A 13,236-nucleotide genomic window follows, 5' to 3' on the forward strand; every position below is an offset into this window, starting at 1 on the left:
AATTAGAATCTTACATATAAAAAAATTAGAATCTTACATATAAAAATATTAGAATCTTACATATTAAAATATTAGAATCTTACATATAAAAAAATTAGAATCTTACATATAAAAAATTAGAATCTTACATATAAAAATATTAGAATCTTACATATTAAAATATTAGAATCTTACATATAAAAAAATTAGAATCTTACATATTAAAAAATTAGAATCTTACATATAAAAATATTAGAATCTTACATATAAAAATATTAGAATCTTACATATAAAAAAATTAGAATCTTACATATTAAAAAATTAGAATCTTACATATAAAAATATTAGAATCTTACATATAAAAATATTAGAATCTTACATATAAAAAAATTAGAATCTTACATATAAAAATATTAGAATCTTACATATTAAAATATTAGAATCTGACATATAAAAATATTAGAATCTTACATACAAAAAAATTAGAATCTTACATATTAAAAAATTAGAATCTTACATATAAAAATATTAGAATCTTACATATTAAAATATTAGAATCTGACATATAAAAAAATTAGAATCTTACATATAAAAAAATTAGAATCTTACATATAAAAAAATTAGAATCTTACATATAAAAAAATTAGAATCTTACATATAAAAATATTAGAATCTTACATATTAAAATATTAGAATCTTACATATAAAAAAATTAGAATCTTACATATAAAAAATTAGAATCTTACATATAAAAATATTAGAATCTTACATATTAAAATATTAGAATCTTACATATAAAAAAATTAGAATCTTACATATTAAAAAATTAGAATCTTACATATAAAAATATTAGAATCTTACATATAAAAATATTAGAATCTTACATATAAAAAAATTAGAATCTTACATATAAAAAAATTAGAATCTTACATATAAAAATATTAGAATCTTACATATAAAAAAATTAGAATCTTACATATAAAAAATTAGAATCTTACATATAAAATATTAGAATCTTACATATTAAAATATTAGAATCTTACATATAAAAAAATTAGAATCTTACATATAAAAAATTAGAATCTTACATATAAAAAAATTAGAATCTTACATATAAAAATATTAGAATCTTACATATAAAAAAATTAGAATCTTACATATAAAAAAATTAGAATCTTACATATTAAAATATTAGAATCTGACATATAAAAAAATTAGAATCTTACATATAAAAAAATTAGAATCTTACATATAAAAATATTAGAATCTTACATATAAAAATATTAGACTCTTACATATAAAAAAATTAGAATCTTACATATAAAAAAATTAGAATCTTACATATAAAAAAATTAGAATCTTACATATAAAAATATTAGACTCTTACATATAAAAAAATTAGAATCTTACATATAAAAAAATTAGAATCTTACATATAAAAATATTAGAATCTTACATATAAAAATATTAGAATCTGACATATAAAAAAATTAGAATCTTACATATAAAAAATTAGAATCTTACATATAAAAAAATTAGAATCTTACATATAAAAAAATTAGAATCTTACATATAAAAAAATTAGAATCTTACATATAAAAAAATTAGAATCTTACATATAAAAAAATTAGAATCTTACATATAAAAAAATTAGAATCTTACATATAAAAAAATTAGAATCTTACATATAAAAAAATTAGAATCTTACATATAAAAAAATTAGAATCTTACATATAAAAAAATTAGAATCTTACATATAAAAAAATTAGAATCTTACATATAAAAAAATTAGAATCTTACATATAAAAAAATTAGAATCTTACATATAAAAAAATTAGAATCTTACATATAAAAAATTAGAATCTTACATATAAAAAAATTAGAATCTTACATATAAAAATATTAGAATCTTACATATTAAAATATTAGAATCTTACATATAAAAATATTAGAATCTTACATATTAAAATATTAGAATCTTACATATAAAAATATTAGAATCTTACATATAAAAAATTAGAATCTTACATATAAAAAAATTAGAATCTTACATATAAAAAAATTAGAATCTTACATATAAAAAATTAGAATCTTACATATAAAAATATTAGAATCTTACATATTAAAATATTAGAATCTTACATATAAAAATATTAGAATCTTACATATAAAAATATTAGAATCTTACATATAAAAAATTAGAATCTTACATATAAAATATTAGAATCTTACATATTAAAATATTAGAATCTTACATATAAAAAAATTAGAATCTTACATATAAAAATATTAGAATCTTACATATAAAAAAATTAGAATCTTACATATAAAAAAATTAGAATCTTACATATAAAAAATTAGAATCTTACATATAAAAAAATTAGAATCTTACATATAAAAAAATTAGAATCTTACATATAAAAAAATTAGAATCTTACATATAAAAAAATTAGAATCTTACATATAAAAAAATTAGAATCTTACATATAAAAAAATTAGAATCTTACATATAAAAAAATTAGAATCTTACATATAAAAAAATTAGAATCTTACATATAAAAAAATTAGAATCTTACATATAAAAAAATTAGAATCTTACATATAAAAAAATTAGAATCTTACATATAAAAAAATTAGAATCTTACATATAAAAAAATTAGAATCTTACATATAAAAAATTAGAATCTTACATATAAAAAAATTAGAATCTTACATATAAAAAAATTAGAATCTTACATATAAAAAAATTAGAATCTTACATATAAAAAAATTAGAATCTTACATATAAAAAAATTAGAATCTTACATATAAAAAAATTAGAATCTTACATATAAAAAAATTAGAATCTTACATATAAAAAAATTAGAATCTTACATATAAAAAAATTAGAATCTTACATATAAAAAAATTAGAATCTTACATATAAAAATATTAGAATCTTACATATAAAAAATTAGAATCTTACATATAAAAAAATTAGAATCTTACATATAAAAAAATTAGAATCTTACATATAAAAAAATTAGAATCTTACATATAAAAAAATTAGAATCTTACATATAAAAAAATTAGAATCTTACATATAAAAATATTAGAATCTTACATATAAAAAATTAGAATCTTACATATAAAAAAATTAGAATCTTACATATAAAAAAATTAGAATCTTACATATAAAAAAATTAGAATCTTACATATAAAAAAATTAGAATCTTACATATAAAAAAATTAGAATCTTACATATAAAAAAATTAGAATCTTACATATAAAAAAATTAGAATCTTACATATAAAAAATTAGAATCTTACATATAAAAATATTAGAATCTTACATATAAAAATTACGCTAAAAATGTAATAAAAAAAGACGAAATATCTATTGCAATTATAATTTTTCTGTGCGAAAATATTAAATAAACAATGCTTAATTCAATGATAATATTGTTAGTTCGAGAAATTAATTTTTCTTCGAGTTATATCGATTTCATTAATACGGAATTTAGGGGCTTTTTTTTCGTAAAAATTAATTATTTTTTTATTCTTACAATTTATGAATCTTTATTTTCATAGAAAAAGCAAAAATAAATTAACTAATTTTTTTTTTACTACTGAAAATCATAAGTTTAGCAAAGATGGTTTTGTGTTTAAACAAAATAATAAATTTCCGCAAAGATTCAAATAAAATAATGGGTTCATTATATTCCGTGATGATTATTTCATAAATGCTGAAAATTTCATTAAAATTGGTTAATTTCCTGCTTTTTGGTGAATTTTTAAGCAAAGGGAGGGGTCAAAATGTTTATACATATTGAGCATCGGCTATTCATTTTGCACGTACCTAAACCATGAAAATCCTTTTTCTTTTTTTTAAATTAAAGCGTGACTAACGGGTGGCAAAAGCCTCTTAAAATATTTATAAAAAAAGGTGTATTATAATTATCTGTATTAAGTTTCACTAACTTTTACCATGATGTATTTTGCTTTCAGAGTTTACGTTTATAAAAAATATCCATTTCTTAATCGATTTTACACTTAAGCAAATGAGACAAATAATATTTTAAAAAAAAAAACGCCAAAAAATAAAAAAAAACATGGTATTTACGCATTTGTGTACGTTTTTAACGTCCCAAATTCACCTTTTTAAAAGTAGTGAGGAGACGATTTCAAATGCCTTTTCAGAATCGAAAATTTAAAATGGTACAAATGGTATTGGTACCATTGCCGATTCTGTTTTAAATTTTCGATTCTGATTTTGTTTTTTAATTTCTAAAATATTTAATGACCATAATTTACCAATAACAAAACTTATATTAGACTCGAGAGCCAATGCTAAATCTGAGGATGGCATTTTTAACCTTTCTCTGGTCGTTAGTGTTACGTTGTAAATAAATACATTTTTTTTTGTTTTGTTTCGTTTTTTTTATTGTCAAGACTGGTACCAGAACATGCTACCCGGTAAATTAAATAACGTGTTCGGCATAAAATCCATGCAGATTCATGAGTTCGACATGATGCATCTGAAGAAGAACAGAAATTACATCAACCGAAACGTGAAAATAACACTCAAGATGAGAACAGTAGTAAAAAAAAATCCAAATAATATAAGCAGTCGGAATAATCCAAATTCTTGTATTTTGTATATAAAATTAAAGTTTTGATCTCAATTTCAGTGCCGCAAATGGTGAAAATTTATAAAAAAAAAAAAAAAAAGAAGAGACTAATAAAAATTTAAAAAACATTTTATTTTACCTGACTTTGTAGAGAAAATTCTTCAGCCATACTTTTGCGGCAAGCTTTTCTAAGCTTGTTTCGAGGGTAAATCGTATTAATGTGATGAGCAAGGACGCTCATGGCCTGATTAAAAAAAAAAATCACATTATTTGGTTTTTAAATTTTTTTCAATATACAATTTTTGATGCTTCTACATTAAAAAAAAAAACGCAGGTAAAAATCGCAGCTTCAAATAAAATAACAGGAAAATGCTCTGATTTAATTACGTGTCAGGCAAAAAAAGTAGGTATCTACACCGTAAATTAGGAAAAATTATAAAGTAAAATTTTAATCTATTATATAAATCTCACCTGTCTCTTTAAATGTATTGTATGCATGTTTGTATGTCTGCTCAAAACTTTCGACAGAGGCAACAGATTTTCACGAGATCAGTATCATTTTGAAGCTCGACCATTCGGACGACAAACATCGAAAAATTGACCAAAAACATTAATTCCTTCACCCTTAACTGGGCAGTTTTCTACAAGGAAGGTCGTTTTTTTTGCTGACATTTTTGCAAGTCATTCAAACCTCACGTCAACAACCTTGCATAAAAAACGTTATTTCGACTGCTCGTGACGTCACAATCGCGGTAGGCGCATCGATACGACTGTTTGTTTTTTTGTTTTTTTCACCTCTTTTTCTTTTGGTGTGTTACGGGTTCGAGCCTCTTTACTACTCCTATTTTTTTTTGTTTTTTTACGCTCGCAATTTTCCTTTATTTTTTTTGCTCAACCAACATCCTTGCACACACCTCCCTTTTCTGTTCCGCCTTCGCGTCACGGCTTCGAGCCTGCCTGCCTGCCTACTACAATTGTTTTTTTTTGTTTTGTTTTTTTTTGTTTTGTTTTTTTCTCAACACACACCTCTAAACACCCAGGCAACGCCGGGCACGTAGGCTAGTTAAAAATTTTTGTGTCGTGGAACAACAGTGGAAATTAAAACAATCAAGTCGAGGTTCGGTTAAGGAACAAGTGTATTAACAATAATGTACAAAGATAGGAAAGCGTGTATATCTGCTGGGCACTCGGCTTGCAGTTGAAGTGCAGTCGCATCTCTCTCACCGGTGTTGGAATTACTAACGCTATTTATAGTGCTAATTGGTGTAAATTCCTCTGTTCAAGGAAGGCCAGTATAACAAAAATAAAAATCAGTTTTATCGTATTTTACCGATCTGCCATTGATAGAGTGGAAATCCCATAACGTAAGAGGAGATAAGTCAGTCTGTCATTTAACCAAGAATGAATGGCGGATCGGTAAAATATGAAAACTAATTTTTATCTCTAATTAAAATTCTACTCAATAATTTTTCCTAGTTTTTGTATAAATGCATTTCCAAATAAATAAACACAACAATTCTTTGTTATATTTATGTATCAAGCAAAAGTATGCACGTACATGAAAAAATTATGAAAAATTATGTAAAATTTCAAGTAAAAATAAAATCAGTTTTATCATTTTTTTGTTGATCTGGCATTAATAACAGGGAAAAGCAAGGGCAGATAAATCAGTCTGTCATTTAACCTAGTAAGAACGAATAATGGATCAGCAAAATATAAACACTAATTTTTATCTCTAATTAAAATTCTAATCAATAATTTTTTCTAGTTTTTGCGAGGATACTTACTTTTACATGATATGTACGAGATGAAAAAGTTTTTTCTTGAATGCGATTTTCACGTATGCCCCATTTTGTATAAGCACAGAAAATTTTTTGCCACAACGGAAATCATGATTTCTCAGAGAAAGACTAGCAATGCCTCTTTGGTGAGAACGGTGCTGTAGAGAATAAAACAGATCATAGACTCCCCCCCCCCTTCTCTCCCCCCCCCACTAGATTGCCAACTCGATTTTGTGGTTTGGTTTTGTTTGGTTGTTTTGTTTTACAGAATATCAACCCTTTTCAGGTTATTTACTGCCGAATCCAGTTATTTTGGAAATAATATTCATGTTGCATCCAGTTATTTTGTAGAAGGTTTTTATTCTTCAAGCTTTTTGTATCTTTAATCGCTAGTTTGTAGTGTTTGGTTTGATTGTTTTATAGTGAATTTTAACGTTTTTCTTCCTTCACCTGCAGGACATGAATGAGTTTTTCAATGGGAAAAAGAAAAAGGGTTACAGTATTAATGTTTGGTACATTTTAATTAGGAAACCAATCAGGAAGTAGGAAAGATAGAAACAGAAATGGGAAAAAGTTAAAAAGGGGGAAAAGACGGGTTGTTGTTTTTGGTTTTGGTTTTGGTTTTGTAGAACATAATTAAGTTTTGCAAAAGGAAGTAGAAAAAACAAAAGCATCAACGTTAGGTGCATTTCATCCCAGGAAGCTAATATCTTCAGACAGCCTGATCTGGTAGCACTAGTCGATTTTGTATTTTGTCATGTAAAAATTGCAGCTTCAAATGGACACACAAAAAACTCTTTGATATACTTACATATAAAGTAAAAATAGGTATCTAGACCAAAAATTAAGAAAAATTATCAAGTAAAATTTTGATTAAAAATAAAAATCAGTTTTTTGCCATCTTCAATTGATAAAAACCTCACTTTTTGGTTAGACAATAATCAGCAGCTGAATAAAGTCAATTAGATCAAAGCAAGTGTACATACCCGGTGTTGTCCGGGATAGATTAAAGTAATTTTAGTTAAGCATATTTCTTTACCATTTTTTGGGGGGAGGGGGGGCCTGACTTTCATCCCCTCTCATGTGTAAGGAGAGGACAGCACAAAACCTTGACGTGCCAGTGATATGTGATATGTAGTGAAAGTACATTTAAAATTCCATAAATGTTACATAAAAAATTTAAAAATAAAATTGAGATATTAATAGAATTCATGGATCAGTTTAAACAAGTTCTTTCAAATGAGGGAGAATATTTCTCAGTAGTTGAACATTTTTGAGTTCAGACTTACATGTCTGAATTACATGTCAGCTAATGTTTTTGAGATTTTCGTGCAGAAACTCTGTAGACATAGGACAGAGCAATTGCTTTAAGCATGTTCCGTTTCCACTTGGTACAGAAAAAAAAGTGAAAAAGAAATAAAAGGAAGAAGCAAACTGAACAAATGGAGATGGAACTCATCACATCGGCAAACTAATGCAAACTAATATCATTTTCACGTTCATCCGTCTTGCATGCCTAATATGTCACACATCTGTTCATTCATCACATTTTTCGAAAACTTCCTCTTCCCACTTCTTCCTCCCACCCTAACCTTTGACTTCCAATTTATATAAATTGGATTCACATATATTACTTTTGATTTGCCCGATGTGATGAATCTAAAAATCAAGTCTGATAACAGTTTCATTCACTCTTCTGTAACAGAGATTACTTATAAATATTCCAACTTTTTCTGTCATTTTTCTTCTTCCAAAGCTGCTGAAATTCTTTAGACCGGTTGTTATGAAGGCTTAATTTATCTTTAAATATATAAAGAGGTATTATCTGTCATTTCAGAAAATCTACAATAACCGAAAAAAAGAACTAGAAAGATTTATAAAAATCCCAAAGGTTCCAGAACTTTCCAAAACCTTCAAGAGAAAAAGAAATACAGATTTGGAAAAAAATCCAGAAGGTCTCAGAATTTTCTAGAACCTTCAAGAAAGATCGAAAGGGTTCTAGAATATTCTACTACTGAGTGGCACTCTTTATATAGAGTTTTTCATGCTAACTCAGCAGTTGCTGGTTTGTCGATGTGATAAGTTCAATCTCAGCTCTAGCGTGATTCCACAGTTATAACTAAAATAATCCTCTATAATAAAATAAACCTCCTGTAAAAAAAAGATAACTTCTTTGGAAATATTTCTTTGACCAAAGACATCATAAATTTAAAAATTTAACATTTTTTAATGTGAATAATTAAACTACTCAGGGTACTTTGGCCTCTTCCTAATGCCCTCATTTGCCTTCCTGTCACTACGTTTTCCGACTTCATTGTTAGCTTCAGACAGATTTTATTTGTTTTTCGTTTTTGTTAAATGTTATTTTGTTATTGTATGTAGATGAAAGATTATATTTAAATTAATCTGTTGTTCACATTTAACCATGTAACATTGGTATTCATTAGTTGAGAATACTTTCTTGTCAATCAGTCTGATAGAGACTCGTCCATCTCAGTGGTCTTTAATCTGTTGGGCTGAAGTAGGTAATCTACCCTCCCAGGCTTTGTTTTGCCTCTTTAGGGAGTAGTTAGTTTATTGCTAACTGCCTGAGGCGTCCCGATCGGTTTAGTTTGGTTGTTTTTGTTTTACAGCATATTAACACTTTTCAGGTTATTTAATGCCGAATCCAAAGATTTTGAAGACAATTTTTTTAATAGAATATATTTGTTATTTTCAAGTCGGTTTCTATTTAACCCATAGTTGGAACCATAACAGGTACTACCATTCCGAATCAGAGTGGATCTGGGAGCAATGGCAATTAAAGGGTGGCTCCACACTCCCCAAAGCCCGCAAGCTGGGGCCTCACCACTGGATATAGTTTAAGGTCATATCCAGGACCCAGCGTCCCAATCGGGGAATGCTGATAAGGTTTCTCAAGGAAATTTTTAAGAGGCTAAAGTTCCTCTTTAGGGGTTCTAGCTTACTCTCCCCACCTTTTGACCTTGTGTCAGATCATACTTACGAGGTAATTATGTAAATATCATAACATTTTCTCTTTTCAGTTTGCTAATTCTTCATCTTTCTTTCACTAGAACTACGACAACCTTAACACTAGATGACATATGCTGGTTTTACAATTTTTTTTAAAAACTTAAAAGTAACATTATAAAATTCCATTCATCATTAGGAGATTATTATGTTTTGTTATCTCTGGTTAGACAAGATTGCACACCAACATAAAGCATTTTCATAACAGTTTTCTGGGCCTTACTACTTCCATGCTGGCTCTTGAAAAATTCGAAGTAGGTTTTTTTTTTTGGTGACACCATCACTAGAAGATTTCCATATAGGACAAATGGGTTCCTTCTGTTTAGTTCAATTTTTTTAATCGAGGCCCCTCTTCCCTAGATGTGTTGCCTTGACCACAACTGAGGAACTTCATCTATCCCTCTATACGATAACCCACCAGAATATCAGAGGAAGACTAATAGATGCTACACCTTGCCCAAAGTCGACCTGAAACTGTGCAAGGCATGAACGTTTATCTCCCCGAACTAATATGCATCTTATCTTGGCTGGTTCCTTGGATGTGAGGATCAGTGGGAAGATTATCTTTGGCAGCTTGCTCTCTGGTGACTGTGCAGACCAATCCTCGACATGCACACTCTGTGACATTCATGTTATGGGAATCCCTTAGAACAGGGGGCTTTGGGCAGATGGCACTTTCCTCTTTCTATGTTTGTCCTCTGCACCCTTCTGTTGATCTCGAAAGCCACAGTGCCTTGCTTTGACAAAGCCTTCCAACTGTCCTTGTATTTGGCCCTACCTTCCCTTTCTCCAGGATGTTAAGTGCAGCTGATCCTTTAGCACATACGTGGAGTGCCTCTGTCCCATTTGCCCTGACTCAATTCTTCATAGAACATGACTTTGGGCAATCTTGTGCCCTCCATTTGATACAGGTGTCCCATCCAGCGAAGTCTGGTCAGAAGCATGGCCTTAATGGTGGTGACATGCGCTCTCTCCTGAACTTCATTGTTGGTGATGTAGTCCTGCCACGTGATGCCCATGATGGAATGGAGGCATCATTGGTGGAAACACTTCAGAAGCTGCACCTCTTTACGGTATATAGCCACTTACCTAAATATATTTGAAATCCTTGCGGTAAAGAATTAACGATAAGATGCTCTGTGAATAGGTTGCAAATAGCCCACGTAATCCATGTGAAATTTAAAAAGAGGAAAAAAGAAATGTCTTCCTTAGACACAGCTATAATTGCTAAAGGTTGCTTAGTAATTAGACCAGCTGTATTGATGTGTCTATAACTGTGTGGATGGAAATAATCATGAATGTTAAAGTTATAAAAAAAAAAAAATATTGTGTTCAACTTCTAAACTTTGGTTTTCATTTTGCATACTTAGTGTTTATCGATATATATTTAAAACTTTGAATAAATTTACAAATATTAATGTGTAGAAACAAGTGTTTAAAAAAGAAAATGTCTTTCTCATATGATTGTAATTCTTTTTTAACAGTATCTTTACAAGTTAACACTCAGAGCCAACACGTTGTGTCTGAGACAGTTGCAAGGAAACAAACAAAAGGAAGAAATTTATTACTGGTGCTTTCCAACAACGCATTGCATATTATTTGAAAAGTCTCTTACTTCATCTCGTCTGCCATGTACTAAACAAAATCCTGATAATCTCAACATGGACTTAAAGGTCTCTTGCTGCCATGGGGCACACGTTCATCTTTCACCAGCATGTGCTTTTCTGGTCCTCTGCTGCCCACGAATGTTCACTGTCACCTGCTGCTGTTTACGTGTGTCCATTTCTTGTCTTTTTTTCTTTCCCTTCTCTTCCTTCGCTGTGACGTCACTTCATGCACTGGTTCGGTCATTTGCATACGTGTTATGTTGTAAAAGGGTGTTTGTGTTCTTATTTATTACTTTCTATTAGTTCTTAATCGTTTATTACTAATTCTTTTACGTCTCCGTTTTCTTGTTACGAGTACTTTTACGTTTTGTTTACGTTTATCACTGTTCTTACTATTATACGTGTGTGGGTGTGTATGCTCTTACGTATAGTTCACTGCTATATGTGTGTGTGTGTGTGTGTGTGTGTGTGTGTGTGTGTGTGTTCGTTCTTATTCTTACACAGTTCTTTTTTGCCTTGGAAGGTTTCCAAGATATGTATGCGTAATGTAATGTGAACATACCTGGTTGCCTTGGCCAGCGGATGATATCTTCTGGTCGCTGGTCTGCCATCTCGTTGGGGAGTGGTCGCTGCAGACAGATTCATTAATGAACAACAAGATGGACTGAAGCTTCAATCTTTTATTCAAGGCAAGCCTATCATCTCGGACCCTGATTGTTGGGAGGGACCCAATTTCCCGTCTGCTTCATCTGCTGCCTAGACCAACTCTCCACATGTGGTCGTCAACTGGAAGCCTACGACCACAATGCCGTGTCACCCCTAATTTCCGGTGCATTCTATCTAGGTCGTTAAAGGTGACTTGGTCTGATGCCTGTCAAACCTAACCTTTTCTGACCCTGCTAAATCGGTAATAGGAAACAAAATATGCTTATATTTTTCTATTTCTAAAACTACCTATATAGCATTTAATCTGGGATTCCTAATACTACAATGTGACTCCTACTGCTACATTTTTTTTTACATAATTAAAAAGAATTAATTATCTCTCATGCACTTGATCGGTTTTAAAATCAAGGTCCATTATTTGAATTAAAAATTGATCAATTACGAAGAAGGAGAAAATGCTAGTTTAACATTTTTCCCCTATGATTAGAACTTTGGATACGGTTACTTACAATTAGTATTCAGTTTTGGTTTTTGTTGGATATGGAAAGTGTGAAAAGTGGTTAGACAGACGCACAGACAATTTTCATGTTTTATATGTAAAAAAATGTCTCATCAAAAAAAAATATAATCATCTGACTTACCTCTATTTTGGCCTGCTCAACTTCAAGTGTGTCATTTGGAAATAATCGCTATTAAAGAAATAAAAAAAACGAATAACATTAAAAGTTTGTGTAAAAAGTTAATAATTGTGGTAAACAAAAAAGAAAATGTACATCGCTAGATCTTTGCTTAAGTGAAAAAAAAAAATCAGAAACTATGAAGAAGAGAGAATGTTTTGAATGAAAGGAGGTGTGACGCATTGTGGGTAATTAGTTGTTTGGGTGTGTTGGTTGTTTTGGTTTATGGCATAGCAACCTTTTTTGAGTTATTTAATGCTGAATCCAGTAATTTTGGAAAAAAAGGTTTCATGCTTCAAATTCTTTATATTTTCAAATATTTATTCATGAAGGTTGGTTTGATTGTTTTGTTTTACGGCATATCAAGCTTTTTCAAATTATTTAATACCGAATCTGGTCATTTTGTTAAAAGATTTTTAATGCTTCAAATATTTATAGTGTTTGGTTTGGTTGTTTTGTAGAGGAAAAATATTGATTTTCTGTTTAACTTTACAGAAAATGTTTGAGTTTTGCAAAGGGACAAAAAAAAAACAATAATATTAATGTTTCGTCCATTTTAGGTCAGAAAGCCGGTATCTTCAGACAGCCTTATCTGGTATGTTATGGTCGTGTGCATGCCGTATAAAAACAAAGAGGATTGGAGGAGAAGACTAATCGCCATAGCAAGAAACTAGTCGGTCATGTACAAAGACATGTAAGAATTTTGACTGACGTATACCCACTCACCCCGTGTTAAGCTGAAATAGGGACTCCTGCTTTCTTCTAGCCTTTCGAACCTCTGCCATTCTAACTCCAGTCGCTAACTGTATGCACAGAAGGCCTAATGAGGATACAGGTATTTGTTTTCTTTTTTTTTTGCCTGTACCTGACTCAATATCATATGGAAG

General features: G+C 29.0%; 1 protein-coding gene across 2 annotated transcripts in view; it reads right to left on the minus strand.

Annotated features, from left to right (window-relative positions):
- Window positions 1-13,236, minus strand: part of LOC145243663 (cilia- and flagella-associated protein 54-like) — a 449,435-nt gene that overhangs the window by 253,958 nt on the left and 182,241 nt on the right. For both annotated transcript variants that reach the window (XR_013862929.1, XM_080106712.1), the window contains exons 33-34: window positions 12,314-12,361; window positions 4,728-4,832 (exon numbers count right to left, since the gene is read on the minus strand). Coding sequence is in view for 1 of the 2 variants with exons in the window: in XM_080106712.1 (XP_079962838.1) it covers window positions 4,728-4,832; window positions 12,314-12,361 (153 nt within the window). In the remaining variant the exon portion in view is untranslated. The remainder of the gene's footprint in view (window positions 1-4,727; window positions 4,833-12,313; window positions 12,362-13,236) is intronic.

The sequence above is a fragment of the Euprymna scolopes genome, chromosome 22, assembly GCF_053919585.1.
Source record: "Euprymna scolopes isolate OS-2025 chromosome 22, ASM5391958v1, whole genome shotgun sequence".
Lineage (NCBI taxonomy): Eukaryota > Metazoa > Mollusca > Cephalopoda > Sepiida > Sepiolidae > Euprymna > Euprymna scolopes.